Genomic DNA, 17,054 nt, shown 5'->3' with positions numbered 1-17,054 from the left:
ATAATTTTTGACTGTTAATTTTTCGATATTAAACTCACTAGAAGTTCACAATTTTCTTAACAGCCTTAGAGAACACCAGCATTCGACTTTTCTTCAAATCGTTCCTCTGGGCAAACTTCTCGTGTTCTTCCGCGACTTTCATTTCGAGAGCATTTTTCTCTGAACGAAGTGCAATCATGTTTGAGCGTACATTTCGGAGTGCTTTCATTTTCTGGTCGAATTCCCATTGCTTCATCTCCATCCACTCCTTTCGGATTTTCCCGCTCTCTTCGCGTGATGGAGGAAGACTTCTCAGCTTTTCTAGTTCTTTTTGAACGACAGCCATCTTATCGAGACCTCTTAGCTGCTCAGCCATTTTCGAATTTCCTTGTTCTAGTTCAGCAATTTCCTGGTCACTTTCAATTTTTTTCTCGAGTGCAAATTTCAGACGAAGCTCCAAAAACTTGATTTCCGCGTCTTTTCTTGCAATCATAATCGCTTCTCGCTCATCATGACTAAACTTCAAGAGCTCCTTAGTCTTCAACATATCAATTTTCTCAGCAGAAAGTTGATTGGTTGAATTCAGAGAATCAATCTCGTGTTGTACTTTCATTTTCTCGTTTTCAACAATACGCTGAAATTTGAGAGCTTCTGGATGTTGTTCAGTGGACGGATCTTCAGATGTTAAATATACAACGTTGACCACAGCTGGATCGAAGTCTGGCATTTCGAATTGAGGAGATGGAGGTGGAAGTTGTACATTTTGTGACATCAATGATGGTGTTCCTGGGGCAGCAGTTTTTGAAGAATTCAGATGAGGAGAGCGGACTGATGTATTCTGAAAGACATTTTCGATTCAATACTCAAAGAGATATTCTTACCATCGCGAGAATATCTCTTCCCGAATCGTTCAAACTCATACTCGGCATCGAATCTTGACTCGTCTGCATAGTTTTATTCTGTCGATATTCTGTCAGAGCTTCCATTGTTTGCCCATTCATCGACATTATAGAATTCTCCAACGCAACACGACGAGGAGATTCACGAGCAGAATTCAGAAGAGATCGACGTCGTTTAGAGATAGACTGGTTGATGCTCAAATTGAAAGCCGAATATGTTGAAATCTTGGACGTGTTCACTGCTTCCGAGTCGACATTGTTCATGATTTGCGATGTTTCATTATGGCCTTGGAATGTGAAATTCGCGCCAGTATTCGAGGTATCTAAAACATACTTTTAATAGAGTTATTGAATAAACGAAATTTACCATTTTTCTGCAAAGTCTCATCTCCGAATTGCTCCTGCTCTTTGTTACTGTTCAGTTCAACAGCAATAGACTCATGGACCATGCTAATGTCTTCACACGTTGTAATTTGCATAGTTTTAAGAAGAGTATTGTTGTCCAATTCCATCGAATTGTTGAGAGTTGCACTCGAGTTGTGAAGGGCTGATGGTTCTTTAGTGGCAAGAGAAGCTGACTGTGAAGCAAGGATGACTGGCGTCTTCGACGAACCATCGTCTTCCAACTTTTGTGCTACATCAATCATGGAGGAGTGCATAAAAGCCCTTTCTTCTTCGATGAGCATAAACGACTTTTTGTCGATTTCCGAATGAACAGAAGATTCGTTTATCATGGATACGTTTTCTGAAGCATTTTCCTCTTGCCGCTCGAGAGACGTGTAGACATCATTAGTTGTAGTCACTTCTACATTCGACTTTGGCAACGTCAAGGTTCCATCATTTTGTGTCTCGTCAATGCTCATTTCGTCACCGAACACGATAGATTTCTGCGAATCAATGATCGAGTTGTTCTGAAAGAAATACATTTTTATTGGAAAGTGTGCTTAAAACTTACCGCTCCGATCTTTACTCTGGCAGGACTCTGGAACACAGCCATGGTGTCGTTTACTGCAGGTGAATCTCGAATCACCGAAATGTCCATTAAATCCTCCTTTTGAAGTTGCAAGCCGTCGTTCTGCTGATTACCAGCCTCACATGGTTGTTGTTCAGTGATATCCATATCCATGTCTAAATCTTCCACCTCATCTGCGATACTCGGGTATTTCGTTGATTTGTCAGCGGCTTCAATCGTTTTCTCGAGATCCATGCTGCTCTTACTGACGTGTTTCGGGCTGTTGAACATCGCCATAGTGTCATTTACTAGAACTTTCGGAATAGAAATGTCCATAAGCTGACTTGTCTCGAATTGATCATTTTTCTTCTCCGCGTTTAATACGGCCTGATCAGTGATGTCCATGTCCACAGGTACGACGTTCGAGGCGATATTTATTAGATTCTGAGGAACACCCAAACCCTTATTACAGATGTCTCTCGGACTGTTGAAAATGGCCAAAGTATCATTAACTTGAACTTGTGGCGCCGAAATGTCCATCAGTTGACTTGGCCCGAATGTATCATTTTTCTTTTCTTCAATTAAAGTGTGATGTTCAGTGATGTCCATGTCTACAGGCATGACGTTTGAATTAATCGGAATCCGGATAGCATTCATGGTATTATTTTCATCTAATTTACTCGTATCCATTTCAGCGGCTTCCAAGTTTGTGAAATTGAACACATTCATCTGTAAAATTAAGATAATTTGGTTCCTTCTATTAATTCAACATACCGTTTCATCGCACTGGCCGCCCGCTGCTTTTGATTCATCGAGGTCCATCGGTATAGTTCTATTCATTGTAGCGTTATGCTTCGGAACTTTGGGAATCGTGAAAAGAACTGAACGATCAACTGACATATCCTTATCTTCTTGATTCGTTGTATTGAACATTGCTAAGGTATCATCCAGTGGCATACTAACAATTCGCTCGGTAACTTTTGTTGTGGTTTCGACGATCTTTTCGTATAATAGTGTTGGATCTCTTGTGGTTTCAAACAATCTCGCCGTTTCGTTGTTCTCGTTGATAGTTGTTTCGAGAGACATATCCATAGTTTTATCGAGATTACCACCGCCGAACACTTGAAATGAGGACGTGCAGGCCGGAGATTCGGAAATATCCATGTTTCCGCCACGTGGTCTTAAAAAGATTTTTACGTATTCATTATTTCACGTTAAAGGATGGAACTCACGTCAAAATACCATCTGATCCAATAGTGTCAGTAATCTTCTCCTTAACTGGTGTGGCGTCAAGAATTTTACCATGGTCCCTGTCATACTGCCTGAAATAATTATTTTATTGATAAATTATTCACTGACTCTAACTGACTTGACATGCTTCACGTTATGAAAGCTGACTCGTCGATTAGTTGTTGTGGAACTAGGCCCACTGTTCATGACGGTTTCCTCGATGGTTTCGACGGCTTGCCGCACCTTGAGAATCGAGTTCCGCTTCTTACGAGGCTCCATCGACATGGCTGTAAATATGTTTTAAAAATGGTAATAAATTATGATTAAAAAAATAACAAAACAACGGCAGCATAAACTTCGTTAAATGGGAAAAGTAAAAAAGTGAAAAGTAAACGAAGGCAGTTTTGCTTGGCGGCAAATCTCTGTTTGAAATTGAACTTGTACAATGGAGCGAAGCTGCACTCGACACACCACCGGTTCCGTAGAACGCACACTACGAGTAATTCCTTAACTTGGGGCAGTATAATACAATTTTAATAGTTTAAAAAACCAATTGTTTCAAAAATTAGATAAAATTCAATATTAATAAATAAATATATGTACCATTACAGCTGATACACATTGCAAAAATATTTTCTACGAAATTCGAATTCTCAAAATCCGTAGTTTCTCTTGTGAGTACTGTATTTAGATATTTTTTCAGGCAGATTTCAATTAATTTTTTTTTAACCGTTAAGCTTTATTCAACACATAGAGAATCAGGCGGTATCTCTCCAGTCAGGGAATTCTAATTTTATTTGCACTTCTGTTCCATCTGGTGTAGTTTTATCCAAGAGCAATTGACATGATTTCTGAATCAATCGAGCCAAATTGTGGTGTTCTACGACAGGCTCTAAACCAATACAAATTAAGTTCCCAGAATTTTGTGATTTCTCAACTTAAAGGCAATGGAGTTTGTGGTGGAGATTCTTCAGTGACAATTATAGTTTCCATGTTCTTCTCAGTTGCTGAGAACACATTAACTCGATTCTGGAAAAGTTTTAATGAAAATCTACGTAAAAATAAAAATTACCGGCTTCTTTTTCACATTGAGAAGTTCTGCAGAATACGGATCATCTGATGCGTTCCATTCCGATTCTGTATAATTTTGAAGCGCTTCTCCAGTTGAGCTTGGTGGAACTAAAACTTTTTATTAAAAAAAAAACCGAAAAGTTATATATATTACTCACGGCTTATAGAAGTATCAGATTTACTAGGATTTTCTTCCTTCTTTTTGTTGTCCATCTTGTATTTGAAAATGATTTGTAAAATACATTTCCATAAGTGAAAACTCAAAATTACGTGTATTGCATTTTTTTTTCGAAATCTTTTAATTAAGAAAAAACATCTTTTGAAAAGGAAATAATTTTATTCTTCAAAACGATAAAATCAAAATCAAGAGGCAAAAAATGGCAGAGCAGCAACCAAGCAAAGAAGAAAAGAAAGAAGATAAAAAAGACGAAAAAGAAGAGGAACTACCAGCACCAAGTGTTCAGCAATCTATTCGACAGTTGCCGAAGATTCAAATTACTGATGATGGTAAGGATGAAATTTCAATATTACACAGATGCGAAATTTTGTTAGTTTACGCTGAGAAGTACGGTGCCCGGTCTCGACACGACCGAAATATTTTTAGGCAGCGTTTTTAGTTAGAAAACAGGCGTATGGCTTTAAGGACTACAGTAACCCAACTCCAAGCTATTTTACAGTTTTCGCATCTGGACAATACAAAGTTTAATTTCCAGATAAGGGCGAACAGCTGCCAGAATGCACTGAAGGAGAGTGGGATGCCAGTGATGAACCGTTCTCAGCTGAACTTCTGAACGTCAAAAATGCTCCAGTAAATATTCAAATTTGTAGTAAATCCTTCTAATCATCCAATTTCAGAACAAGGTATCCGTGTTCAGTGGTCCTTATCGTTCCAAAGAAACCATTGAAAAAATCAAAAAGTTCAGAGCAGCAATGCCTCCTGTCATTCCAATCATTGACGAACGGCCAGATAAGCTGGCTCAAATGATGAGTCGTATTTTCAGTGAGATAATTGACGGACGTGATCTTTCGAAGATTAAGGTATTTTTCTTTATAAAGTAAATGACAAAGGAAATTACAAATTTTACAGGTGACAGTTAGCACACAATTGCCGCAATGATTGGATTTGACAATATGAGATCGGTTGTAAATATTGACCAATAAACAATTAATTTTCCACTCGTATTAGTTAATTTCTTTTAATAGTACGGCTCCCAACTCGAGTCATCCGCGGGTCCGAGTACTCCAAGTACCAGTAAGAATATATCGACAATCCACCAGATTCCAAATCCACCCAAAGTCATTAGTTTTCCGACAGCCATTGCAGAATATCCCAGGCAAAAACGGTCGACAGCAACCACACCGAGAAAAATGGAATACAGAAGAGTTGTGAGAAAGTAGTGACCATTGTATCTGAAAATATGAAATTTATATTTTTTCTGAATATACTTCAAAAATCATATAATCTCTTCGTAGGAGCATCTTTATTGTGTCAGTTTTAAATAATTTTTTTAAAATAAACCCCGGACGCGAAATTTTGCGACTTTTGCGGCAAGAGTACTGTACCACGTCTCGACACGCCTTTTTTGTTAAATGCGAATTTAAAGAGTACTGTAATTTCAAAATTTCGTCGATGTGGAACTTTCATCGATTTTTTAAATATTTTTGGTGAAAACTGATTTAATAAAATTTATTTATTTATTTATTTGCATGTATAACATGAAAACACTTTAATTTTAACAAAAAAATTTTCTTTCGATTTGTGAAAATTTAAGTGTTTTCAAAAATAAATAATTAGTCTTTCACATAAATTTTATAGTAAAACTCCGTAAAAACTGTGAACATTCCGCAGCGAAATTTGCGGCAGTAAATATAGTTTGAAATTACAGTACTTTTTAAAGGCGCACGCCGTTTTGCATTTAACTAAAATTGTCGTGCCGAGACCAGTGTGACCAGAATTTTTTTGAAACTCAGGTTTTAATAGCTATTTATATTTCAATCAAAATAAAATGTTGAGTTTCGCTTCAAAAAAAGCTTACATTATACAAGGTGTTGACTTTGTAAACGTTCTTGGTCCATGACATTCAATACACGGAAGAACTCGGCACTTGACATTCGTGAACTCAACGTCCTCTGCTCTGTATCCACCCATTTTCAGACATTTTCCTTCATTTCGAAAACTCTCATTTGCTGGTTGCTGTCCCGTTTGTCCAGGGCCGTAGAGTGGAACTGGATCCTCACATAAAATGAAGGAATTCTCAAGAAAACGACATTCGACGACAGGTCCAAGTGGATTTGTTGATACATAGAAAAGATCTAATAAGTCATTTTCCTTTGATGAATCAAAGCATTTTTCCGACTTTTCATTATTTGGATACTGCAATTGGGAAATCACAATCAAAATTAAACTGCTCAGCTTACTTCAAATTCTATTCGAAATTCGTTGTTTCCGTTTGAAATATTTACGAGAAAGAATGGGATCAGCCAGGGTAATCTTCTCATCTGGATATTTTTGTAAAGTTTAATTCGGATAATATCTTTAAAACAAATATTTTTTAAGGAAAAAACCGAAAATTACGAATGAACTGTTGAATGAAACACATAAAAATTTATCACCGCATGGTGCCAGCTGGGAAAAATCAACAAGAAAAAAAGAACGGAAATTTGCAATAATTATGAAGACAATAATTAAAAAACTAAACAGTAGTAACAAAATTATTTCTTCACAATCTGAATCACATCTTCATGGTCGAGTTTATGATGAAGACCGACACGTTGCGGAGAGAATTTCGTCGATGTTCCCCAGACGATGGCATACCGGAGTTGAGCAGCAATTGAACGATGAAGGGCGTGGCAACAATGTTCGATAGTGGCTCCACCACGGAGAATGATACCGTCTTCGGGTCCTGAAATTTTCATTTTTGAATTGAGAGAAAATTGATTAACCCTAATGTGAATTTTAAATACAAATTTTAAGCGTTAAAAATTACCAAGATCTGGTGCGTTTCCAGGTTTCTTCGTGTAGACTCTCACTAATGCCAAATATTCCCACATTTTCTCTAAAAGGTAGTCCATATTGAGGTTCATTTCACATGAAATAACGACGTGATGAGGCATTCTAGCTAATCGATCAATTTCTTCAATCGAAATTTGATCGACTTTATTGTAGACATAGAGGCACGTCATGTATACACGATTTCCTTGAATTACATCAATAAACTCATCGACTCTGTAATTAATAAATATATCAATTTGGGACTTCTGCTCAGTGATAATTAAAAAAAAACATACGTGCAATCCTCGCGGAAAATAACGTCAGCATTGAAAATCTTGTACTCGTGCAATACTGTCATAATCAATTTCTCATTACAATGAGTTAACGGAACAGTATTTGTGAATTTCACGCCTCCAACTTTCTTTTGTTTGACATAGATATTTGGTGGCTTTTTGTTTAATCGAATACCAACAGCTTCTAATTCTCGCTCCAAAAGCATCTTCTGTTGGTCACTCTTTCCTGCATCAAGCATCATAAGAATTAAATCTGCAGTTTTTGCAACTGAGATAACCTGTCTTCCTCTTCCTTTTCCCTGAGAAGCTCCTTCAATGATTCCAGGAAGATCGAGCAATTGAATATTGGCTCCGTTGTAAGAGATGACACCAGGAATGCACGTAAGAGTTGTGAATTCATATCCAGCAGCTTCTGAGTGAGTGGAAGTCATTGAGGACAATAGAGTCGATTTTCCGACGGAAGGAAATCCAACCATTGCAACTCTCGCATCTCCACTTTTCATTACATCGAATCCTTCTCCTTTGGCACCTCCTTTGCCTGTTGGTTCTAACAATTGTTGACGATATTTTGCCAACTTTGCTTTTAGAAGACCCAAATGGTATTCAGTGGCTTTATTCTTTTGGGTTCTTGAAATTTCATGTTCGATTTCTGCAATTTTCTCCAGAATACCCATCTGTAAAATATCAGCTTTTAAACAATTAATTTCAAACTTTCAGAGATAAACACTGGTTAAGAACCGTTTTCAGATAATAGAACTAACTTGAATTTTAGAAAAAATAAATTCATTTAAGGTGGTTCAGAAGAAAAACGTATAAAGCACTTATGTGGTAATGGTGATCACGATTGTAAAAGATCAAAGTGAACAAAAATTATACAACAATGGGGGTACAGTAAAAGCTACTGAGATCGTAAAGTTATAATTATGACGTAGTATGATACTTATTTTTTCCTCTTCTCGAACAAAGCTTCAAGTGTTGGCAATGGTGCATTTGGCATCTCAGCAGCCAAATCTGGCAACGATTCGAATGTTTTTTCAACCTGAAATTCAATTCAAGTCTGCAAAAACTGATTTTCTAGTTTTCAAACCTCTAACAAATCTGCCTTGATTCGATCTTCTCTACGCTTAACTTCTCTGCACAATTTCTCGTGATGTTCAATGCTCATTCTAACATTTTCTATAAGCATATTCAAGTTCGATTCGAGAGTTTCGCGTTCATTTGTCTCGTTTTTCAGCCTGAAAGCATAAGTTAATGTACAAAATCAATTCACAAAAGTTTCAATCAAACCTTTTAACATATTCCTCCAGCATCGGAAGAGCTTCTTCATTTTGGACCAACAGAGACTGTGCTTCTTGCGAACTTCGAACTGACTGCAACTTTTCTGGGCACGAAATATTATCCGGATATTTTGAAAGTTCTGTGCGAATTTCTCTTTCCGTGCTCGGCGGGTTTTGAAGGCGCTTCAAACTGAGCAAAACATCTTGTGCATTCTTTTTCGCTTCTTCAACGACGAACTGACTAGGTTGAGCGACCTTAAGCTCATTTTGGCATTCTTTTGGAATTTATTAAATTCACACACCTTTCCATGTTCCTTGTTCGCAACTGCGGGTGTTGGGAAGCTTCCAGATAGCTTAACTTGTTGATGAACTTCATGAAGCCGTTTGCATTGTGATGGAGTGAATATCTGACGATCTTTCCATACATTGATCAGTTTACCAATTGCATGTTCCACTTCTTTTGCATTTTTCAACTCGATTGCATGCCTGAAATTAATTTTGAGATTAGACGTTTGAAAATGCCAATACCTGAAAGAACTTTCTATTGCGGGAAAAAATTCGTCCTTGAATTGTGGGCAAGTCTTTCTCGCATTTTGGCTTACATCATTCGCCACATAAAGAAGATTTACAATTTTTGAGCCGTGTGTTTCTTTCTTTACTGTCTGAAATACAACACTAAAAAATGATACAATATGAATAAAATACCTTTAGCCAAACTCGAATGATCAATTCCCGATTGCTATGATTTTGCAAAAGCCAGGCAGAAGTCGTCTGAATTGAGGAAGGGTGGTTTGATAAATTTGTTAACTTCTGTCGCAAAGTTTGCTCTGTGAAATCTGCCATCTGAAATATCAATTATTGAAAAAAAGAAATCACAAAAATTTTAATCAGAAATGTAGATAAAGCGATGAATTGTCCTCAAAAATACCTTGGAAAAATGAATTTTCATTCAAAAAAGAGAGGAAAACGCGTTTCAATAAATTTCAGCAAAGTGTCGTATAGTTCGATGTGCGATGTGCATTTGAACGCGCAGAAAACTGCGGACTAAACATTGTAAATGACGATGTCTCTCATTGTCAGCATTTCCTGTTATGTTGAATTCTCAAATTTCGAGCATTTGTTTTCTGTATTAATTGAATTTTGTCATATTGAATATTTATATTGTTTCAACTAAATAAGTATACGCCTTTTTCAGATGACAAGCTTCACTGGAATCACGGCTGTCGCCAACGCCACCAATGAAATGGCAATGTTCAAGCAGGCAATGAAGGAAGTTGCAGCTCATCCAGAGTGGATGAGTTCCAGACAAATTGAGCGTCAACGCTGGAACCCGTATTCAATGGAGGGAGGATCAACCTGTGCCATTTCTGGGGAGAACTTTGCCATCGTGGCAAGTGATACTAGAATGACCCAAAACGACATCAACATTCTTACACGTGACGCAGAGAAGATTCAAATTTTGTAAGCCAGTATTTGTCTTTGTTTTAATAATAATTCTTAATTCAGGAATGATAACATCATCCTCACCACCTCTGGATTCTATGGAGATGTCCTCCAATTGAAGAAAGTTCTCCAATCTCGTCTCCACAAGTACCGCTTCGATTATCGCTCTGACATGTCTGTGGATCTTTGCGCAGAACTTCTCTCCCGCAACCTCTATTACCGTCGGTTCTTCCCATACTACACTGGAGCTATTCTTGCCGGAATTGACGAGCACGGAAAAGGGGCCGTGTTCAGTTACGACCCAATCGGATGTATCGAGCGTCTTGGATACTCAGCCAGTGGAGCCGCTGAACCAATGATCATTCCATTCTTGGATTGTCAAATCGGGCACGTTACGCTCTCTGAAGGATATGAGCGTCCGGAACTCACATTGGACAGAGCCATCTCATTGATGAAGGTATAATTGAATTTCGTAATTTTAACCTAATTCATTTATTTTTTCTAGGATTCGTTCCGTGGTGCTGCTGAGCGTGAAATCTCTACTGGAGACAAAATTCACTTGGTCATCGCTGAAGCCGGAAAGCCAGTCGTCGTAAAGTTCCTGCCACTTCGTGAGGATTAATTATTGCAGTATCTATCTCATTTTATTTTAACTTATTCGTATCCTCTTCCCCTCTGAAATTGTTTTACCATCCCGGTAATCTGATAAATATTCCTCCACTTATATGTTGTAGTCTACAACATGACTACATTTCGGCGTCCAACGCAAACTACAAAATAGAGAGAAAAATGCAGAGAGCGAAAACACACAGGGCAAGAACGCACGAGTGAGACACAAGATATAATGCAAAAGAAGGAGTGAGTCGGCGCTGCTTAGAACCGTCTGCGTTTCGAGTCTCTTACTTTGTGGTCTGCCCAGCTGTGTCATTGATTCATTCCTGCTTTGCAACTCGACAAGTTGGTATTTACTGAAAAATGTCAACTTATATTCAAGTTAACATCTACAATCAAACTTTGGAAGTTCTCAAAATGCGAGGACTCGATTTGCAATCTATTTTGGTAGGTCAAGCTTTTGGCAACATTTAGCTTCTAATTATATAAATATTCCCGAGATTAGAAAAACTTGAGTAATAATTATTTTGGCAATAAAAATAATATGACAGGTTATTCTTTATGTAATGGTCGATCAAAAATCATAAATACTGTATTTTATAAAATTGTAATTTTGGAATGATATTACTGTAGGAAACAACTCTAAATTAGGAATAGTACTTTTAAGCTAATGTGTTTACAAAATCCCCAGTGGCTCAAACTACTTACTCACTTTGATGTTCCACAAACTGAACTAATCAAAGCACCAAGGCACTACAATTGCCTAGAAAAGCGAAAACACGTTAAAATTTCAAATTGTTTATAAATTTTGAGTCAACTTTTTGGTAAATTGCATTTAATGAAACCTCCAAATAAAATATATTTAAAGAAAACGATTGGTTGTCCGGATTCGTGGGTGACAGAAGTTCCAATTCATCCTCCTGCACAGAAAATTCAAAAACCGGCAACTCCACCAACCTCATGTGCCCCACAACTAGTTTCATCTCCAAAATGTCTAGAATCTATATCTGCACAATCACAAAATGTTCTCAAAAAACCATTTAAAAGCATTTCCGCTGAACTTGGATTTGCTCAACCATTGAATTTAGTCGATACTCTGGGTTTGAAGCCACGAGATTCAGATGCGATGAGCAGAGGAAAGAGACCAGCATCTGTAAGTTGGAAAAATTGGGAATTTATTGGTTTATTAAAAACTAATTCAGGTTCTAAAAGGATTATTTGATGACTGGGATCCCACTGCAAATTTAGATATTCCCGGAACATCATCAGACATTCCATCGGATCCATCAAGCGCGTTGAAAGTTCCAAAGAAAGAAGTTTTAGATGAGTCTGAAGAGATACTAGATCAAACTTCAGGATCATCAAGTTTCTCATTAAATGATTCTGAACAGGCAAATGAACAAGAAAGAAATATAATTGAAGATCTTCTTCGTCAACAAATGTTTACTGAAAGCAAGATAAAGAATGAAGAAGCAAGTTTGCTAAAAGGTCTAAAAAAGGGATTAGGAGAAGAATTGGAAAGTTCACATGCGAACTATGTAATTACTTGCAACTTTCCGGTGAGTTGGCTTGAGCTTCTAGAACATGTAGGTAGGCATGGAGTAGACAGGTATGAGACAGGAAGGTTTGAGGTAGGCATACAAGCAGGAATGATGCATGTGTAGGTAGGAACAAAAAAGAATGGAGGTTGGTGGTATGTATTAGGTAGGCAGGCTTGAAGCAAACATGAGTCATGTTTAGGTATACTTCCAAAGAATTACAAAAAGGCATGAGTTAGGCATTATGTAGACAGGCATGATTAAGGCACCTATGAAAATGCCCAAGGTCTCTGCTCGATTCACATCCCTCTCAATAATAAAAATATAATTTCAGGGATGTGGTCTCAAATACAACTGGCGTGTAAAATATGGAAAACTTCGACTTCTAGATCATGCTCTGACTCATTCAAATCGAAAAATTCCTTGCAAGCTGTGTGGTTTCGAGTGCACAAATGTCCGTAGAATGCGTTCTCATTATGCAAAAGCTCATCCAAATGAACGTGTCGAAGGTTACGGTATGAAGGCGTTGGTGAGTGGAGATTCAAGTCGAATTGGAGATGGAGTCGATGGAGATATTGACCAACAAGTCAGTGATGATGAACTTAAGGAATTGTGGAACAATTGTTTTTCGGAAAGTATTCATTTAGTTGGGCAAGCTAGTGGATTTGTGGAGGGGGAGAAGTACAGAAGAATGACGAAAAGAAGGAAATTGGACAGAGAGGCAATGAATTCTATGAATTTCATGTTTTAATTTTTTGGGATTAATAAATTCATCTGTAAAATTTTCAAATGCATCTATGAATAAACATCAAATAGTTTTAAGTTGCATAGAAGTAATTCAGATTTATAATTTACTCAATACTCAAACCAACATATCATCAATCCGCCTAAGAACCTTCCTGTACTTGTCAAATATCATTCAGATGATGACTGAAATTTAAAAATATAATTACTCACTCTATTGGTTTCTAGGAACAGCTAATTCCGCACCCGCAGTAAATTGGAATGTGTGGTTCTCCATTGCTTATATCCACTTCTAGCCCCTTAGAAATTTTAGAGGTTTTCAAATTTTTAGAGACACTCTATTTGTACGCATAAATGTTTTTTAAACATCACTATTAGTCAGCTTTATGCCTGCCACAATCTTGATATCATCAAAATAGTAAACGAGAGCAAAAAGTCACAAAATCGAAGTCTAACTTGACTATAGTTGTTTGCTCAACAATTGTCTTATCAACATAAACGTTTCGTGAGAAATTGACCAAAAGGTCTATGATATATTTAAAAAGATAATTATATGATGTTAGAGGTGACTCAATTGGTCATTAATTTTTCAGGATATTTGTGGCATAACTGATACGTACATACATTGAACAATTAAAAGAATTTCCGGGTTCGATTACTACATATAGTGTTTTTAAACAAGTTTCATCTTGAATTGAATTGAATTTGAATTGACAAAAATAACAAAAATAACTGTACCAAATTCACTGCTCCACATTATTCATATTACCACACGTTGCCAGAAAGAGTCACACTGATACATCAAAATCCGTATACCTAACTCCAAAATATGCACATTTCGCAACTATTTCTCTGCGTGGTTCTATTTATTGAATATGATAAACTTGTGAGTAAATATTAACTTTGAGCGTTCATCGTCTACTCTCTCGTATTCTTTTCTTGTTACATGCTGATTTTCCATAGAACAGAGTTTAAATTTACTTTCAGAAAGAGATTTCGAAATATTGAATACAGTTTTACTACACTTATTTCATTTAAATAAAGCGCTTGCCTGTTTGCTTCCAATCGCTAAAAAATGTGCAAACTGAAAAGTACAGTATATAAAAAGAGAAAACAAGGCTATAGTCTTGTTAAGGTACAATAGTACGAGGCAGATTCCCGGCTTGTGGCTTTTAAGCTAATTAATTAAGTTTCATCAGTTTACTGCTGCACATATCCTGTCCTCCCCGTTTCGATCCATCACTGTAAATAGAGGACAGGATGCAGAAACGAACCTACAAGCAAACATTTCGAAACACTTGTTTTCAATGTTTTTGTATATTTAACTTGTAAGTCATCAGAACCAAAGAAAATTACAGATTTCCTCCACCTCTTCCACCTTCATTACATTCTTTCCTTATCACAAGTTCATTTGTTTGTTTGCTCATCTGTCCCTGATATCACTCTCTGACTCACACCTTTTTTAACATTTATTTATTCGAAAAAAACGACAGGTAGAGTCAGTTCTACTTTTGGCACTTCGTTCAGGCAATAATCTCGGCAGAAGATCAAAAATGGCAACTTGGAAATTTATCATACGATCCGTCTTGTTTTTTCTCGATCTAGCAATGCTTGTGAGTTTACTTATTTTACAGGAAGCGAATTTCAGAAAAGCGCACTGGAAAATAGAGAAACAATTAGCGTTTTTAGATTTACAATGGCAAAATAGGAAATACTCAAAATATAATTCCACACATGTCCAAAAATACCAGCATGTGTATCCCATAAGGCAGAAGCTACTTCTTTAAGGACTACGCCAGCTTGAACTACTAAATGTAACAATTGACAGTTTTCAAATCAAAAGTGTTAGCATTAACGAAAATAAATTTCTCTCATAAGTATAACTCAAAATTGGATCCCTATTTCAGCTAGCAGCACTTGCTTTGATTGCCGTTGGATTTTGGATGGGTTATGACAGTTCATTTGACACCGATTTAAAGAATGTCATATACAAGTATGATGATCCAAAAAGCCTTGCTGATGCTAAATTTAATATTCGTGTTTGGGTAAGTTATCACCTAGGTCTGGTTATAGTTTTCCGGCAAAGAACTTGGTCCCGTGTGGAAGCCAATTTTGTAGAGTTAGTTTTGTTTTAAAGTTTGAATAAAAATTAACAGCATAAATAAGTCAATATCTAAACCAACCTCAGCTCATCGTTGTATTCTGGAGCATTATCGGCCTTTCTTTGGGAGCCGTTGTCACAGCTGTTTTGGGAATGATTTCAAGTGTTTGGCCAAAACGAAAGGGATTTATGATAACTTATCTCGTACTGATCATAGTTCTAGTTTCACTAGAAATTGGATGTGGAGTGGCTGTTCTTGTAAGAAGAAATTCATTGCATGATAATACAAACAGTTTGATTGATGCTATGTATACTACAAACTCAGTCAATGATTTGAAGATTATTCAGGATAAGGTGGGCTCTGAAAAATTAGGAATTTTTAATAATGCATTAATTTTCAGTACAACTGTTGCGGTATCGAGAACTCACTATTCAACGTTATGTATTGCGGTCCAATGTCCCAAAAGGTATTGAATTTTCATAAACTTAATATTTCAATTTTTTCAGCCTCATTGTGATGTGGCAGTGTTTGATAGTGTGGATAACACTATGATGATATCTGGAATCATACTTCTTGTTATTCTGATCCTTCAAACTATTGCTATCATTCTTCCAGTTCCCATATTGATTTCAAGGAAGAAAACCTACAAGTACAGTTACGAGCCAAGAGTAACCCAACTTGCGGACATCACCGAAGACACTCGTTTTTAAAGACGAACTACAGTACCCTTGTCATTCATTTGTTCTGAATCATTCCACACGTTGTAATGTGTCCTGATTACATGTCAATTTCATTACTGTAATTATAGTCTTGTTGTTATCTACGGGTTAATCATTGAGTAAACATTTCTTATCTTATTTCGTAACATCATTTTTTTATAACTCCACCCCGTATTTTACGGTCAAAATGATATAACTGACGAGTTTTGTATACCTTTTGATAATATTAAAACATCTCGGAAGAATTTAGATCGGAATGACGTCAAGGATTGCCTTTATTTCAAGGATCACAATATTCTGTTTGAGTCTTGCAATGCTGGTGGGTTACTGTACTTTCTCACTTTTTTGAAAGTCTTTCTGATTTTAATTTGTTTCTATGTGACGACTAGAGCTCTATTTAATTTTCAGTTTTGCTCAATCGGACTAGATATCTGGGGTTCTCTGATGGAGGATAAATCGTATGAACGTGATCTCAAAGATGTAGTTTTCAATTACAATTCATCTCAACCTTTGGCAGATGATAAATTCGACATGAGATCTTGGGTCAGTTATCACAGATAAAACATTTACAAACAAAGCCAGCTTTTCAGATTTATTCAGTCTACTGGAGCATTTACGGGCTTTGCATTATAGCCGGTCCCCTGTCCATAATTGGATTAATTGGAGCAATTAGCCAAAAGAAGCCTGTACTAGCCACATGTCTAGTTCTAATAGTCATATTCTTTATAATGGAGCTCGGTGGAAGTATTGCTCTTTGGTCGAAGCGTGGAAGTCTTCGGAGTCTTCTTTATCGTTTTGCAAATGATATTTATTTGACAAACTCTGTTTTTGATATTTCCATAATTCAAAACACGGTAGGCCAGTAGATAACTCATTATCCACTGAAATCGAAAACATTTTCAGTATAATTGCTGTGGAGTTCAAGATGGGCAATGGAAATGTCCAAATGCTCCTTCATGTGATATTGCTCTATTCAATAGTGTTGATAATACAATGATGATTTCTGGAATTATCTTGATTCCCGTACTGTTACTTCAAATTGTCATCATTGGTGCTGCCGTCTTGGTTTTAGTATTTGAACCCAGAAATGTGCTGAGGAAGATAGAAGCACAACATGAGAATCCTGCATGGGAATCTTCGGAATAAAAAATTCTCATTAATGGCCCTGTACGTAGCAGTATTAAAAAATGTTTTGGATAAAAA

The 17,054-nt window shown here is 36.8% G+C and overlaps 10 protein-coding genes across 10 annotated transcripts; 5 read left to right on the top strand and 5 right to left on the bottom strand.

Moving 5' to 3' along the window:
* Nucleotides 1-37: 37 nt before the first annotated feature.
* knl-1 (Outer kinetochore KNL1 complex subunit knl-1) lies at nucleotides 38-3,349 on the bottom strand (the record flags this gene model as incomplete). Its single annotated transcript, NM_066410.6, has 7 exons — nucleotides 3,200-3,349; nucleotides 3,063-3,152; nucleotides 2,605-3,010; nucleotides 1,834-2,559; nucleotides 1,246-1,789; nucleotides 861-1,201; nucleotides 38-817 (listed from the first exon to the last, which is right to left on the bottom strand). Exons 1-7 carry the CDS (start codon nucleotides 3,343-3,345, stop codon nucleotides 38-40), a joined length of 3,033 nt encoding a protein of 1,010 aa, NP_498811.1. The 5' UTR covers nucleotides 3,346-3,349.
* A 434-nt stretch (nucleotides 3,350-3,783) lies between these two features.
* On the bottom strand, nucleotides 3,784-4,362 carry C02F5.2 (DUF5356 domain-containing protein). Its single transcript, NM_066409.3, has 4 exons — nucleotides 4,290-4,362; nucleotides 4,133-4,239; nucleotides 3,999-4,089; nucleotides 3,784-3,952 (listed from the first exon to the last, which is right to left on the bottom strand). Exons 1-4 carry the CDS (start codon nucleotides 4,342-4,344, stop codon nucleotides 3,819-3,821), a joined length of 387 nt encoding a protein of 128 aa, NP_498810.2. The 5' UTR covers nucleotides 4,345-4,362; the 3' UTR covers nucleotides 3,784-3,818.
* A 137-nt stretch (nucleotides 4,363-4,499) lies between these two features.
* Nucleotides 4,500-5,303, top strand: C02F5.10 (uncharacterized protein). The gene is made up of 4 exons (NM_066408.6): nucleotides 4,500-4,638; nucleotides 4,845-4,939; nucleotides 4,987-5,169; nucleotides 5,219-5,303. Exons 1-4 carry the CDS (start codon nucleotides 4,509-4,511, stop codon nucleotides 5,246-5,248), a joined length of 438 nt encoding a protein of 145 aa, NP_498809.2. The 5' UTR covers nucleotides 4,500-4,508; the 3' UTR covers nucleotides 5,249-5,303.
* C02F5.13 (TM2 domain-containing protein C02F5.13) lies at nucleotides 5,167-6,630 on the bottom strand (the record flags this gene model as incomplete). The annotated part of the gene is made up of 3 exons (NM_001025967.2): nucleotides 5,167-5,541; nucleotides 6,168-6,505; nucleotides 6,550-6,630. The coding sequence occupies 3 exons, from the start codon at nucleotides 6,628-6,630 to the stop codon at nucleotides 5,328-5,330; spliced, it is 633 nt and encodes a 210-aa protein (NP_001021138.1). The 3' UTR covers nucleotides 5,167-5,327.
* Nucleotides 6,631-6,722: 92 nt separating this feature from the next.
* C02F5.3 (putative GTP-binding protein C02F5.3) lies at nucleotides 6,723-8,090 on the bottom strand (the record flags this gene model as incomplete). Its single annotated transcript, NM_066407.6, has 3 exons — nucleotides 6,723-7,034; nucleotides 7,119-7,357; nucleotides 7,420-8,090. The coding sequence occupies 3 exons, from the start codon at nucleotides 8,088-8,090 to the stop codon at nucleotides 6,844-6,846; spliced, it is 1,101 nt and encodes a 366-aa protein (NP_498808.2). The 3' UTR covers nucleotides 6,723-6,843.
* A 96-nt stretch (nucleotides 8,091-8,186) lies between these two features.
* On the bottom strand, nucleotides 8,187-9,536 carry cids-1 (CID domain-containing protein 1; the record flags this gene model as incomplete). Its single annotated transcript, NM_066406.7, has 6 exons — nucleotides 8,187-8,455; nucleotides 8,504-8,651; nucleotides 8,704-8,948; nucleotides 8,996-9,179; nucleotides 9,222-9,355; nucleotides 9,399-9,536. 6 exons carry the CDS (start codon nucleotides 9,534-9,536, stop codon nucleotides 8,357-8,359), a joined length of 948 nt encoding a protein of 315 aa, NP_498807.2. The 3' UTR covers nucleotides 8,187-8,356.
* A 352-nt stretch (nucleotides 9,537-9,888) lies between these two features.
* pbs-6 (Proteasome subunit beta type-1) lies at nucleotides 9,889-10,859 on the top strand (the record flags this gene model as incomplete). Its single annotated transcript, NM_066405.5, has 3 exons — nucleotides 9,889-10,154; nucleotides 10,200-10,593; nucleotides 10,642-10,859. The coding sequence occupies 3 exons, from the start codon at nucleotides 9,889-9,891 to the stop codon at nucleotides 10,756-10,758; spliced, it is 777 nt and encodes a 258-aa protein (NP_498806.1). The 3' UTR covers nucleotides 10,759-10,859.
* Nucleotides 10,860-10,951: 92 nt separating this feature from the next.
* On the top strand, nucleotides 10,952-13,109 carry C02F5.12 (Putative zinc finger protein C02F5.12). Its single transcript, NM_066404.6, has 4 exons — nucleotides 10,952-11,195; nucleotides 11,617-11,901; nucleotides 11,951-12,307; nucleotides 12,621-13,109. Exons 1-4 carry the CDS (start codon nucleotides 11,112-11,114, stop codon nucleotides 13,035-13,037), a joined length of 1,143 nt encoding a protein of 380 aa, NP_498805.2. The 5' UTR covers nucleotides 10,952-11,111; the 3' UTR covers nucleotides 13,038-13,109.
* Nucleotides 13,110-14,557: 1,448 nt separating this feature from the next.
* Nucleotides 14,558-15,980, top strand: tsp-1 (Tetraspanin-1). The gene is made up of 5 exons (NM_066403.7): nucleotides 14,558-14,643; nucleotides 14,938-15,075; nucleotides 15,219-15,485; nucleotides 15,533-15,598; nucleotides 15,639-15,980. The coding sequence occupies exons 1-5, from the start codon at nucleotides 14,584-14,586 to the stop codon at nucleotides 15,840-15,842; spliced, it is 735 nt and encodes a 244-aa protein (NP_498804.1). The 5' UTR covers nucleotides 14,558-14,583; the 3' UTR covers nucleotides 15,843-15,980.
* A 65-nt stretch (nucleotides 15,981-16,045) lies between these two features.
* Nucleotides 16,046-17,053, top strand: tsp-2 (TetraSPanin family). The gene is made up of 4 exons (NM_066402.2): nucleotides 16,046-16,170; nucleotides 16,260-16,394; nucleotides 16,442-16,705; nucleotides 16,755-17,053. Exons 1-4 carry the CDS (start codon nucleotides 16,108-16,110, stop codon nucleotides 16,995-16,997), a joined length of 705 nt encoding a protein of 234 aa, NP_498803.1. The 5' UTR covers nucleotides 16,046-16,107; the 3' UTR covers nucleotides 16,998-17,053.
* Nucleotide 17,054: the final 1 nt, after the last annotated feature.

Source organism: Caenorhabditis elegans, chromosome III, assembly GCF_000002985.6.
Source record: "Caenorhabditis elegans chromosome III".
Taxonomy (NCBI): domain Eukaryota; kingdom Metazoa; phylum Nematoda; class Chromadorea; order Rhabditida; family Rhabditidae; genus Caenorhabditis; species Caenorhabditis elegans.
Note: the sequence above shows the minus strand (reverse complement) of the source record. Positions and strands in the feature narration are given on the sequence as shown.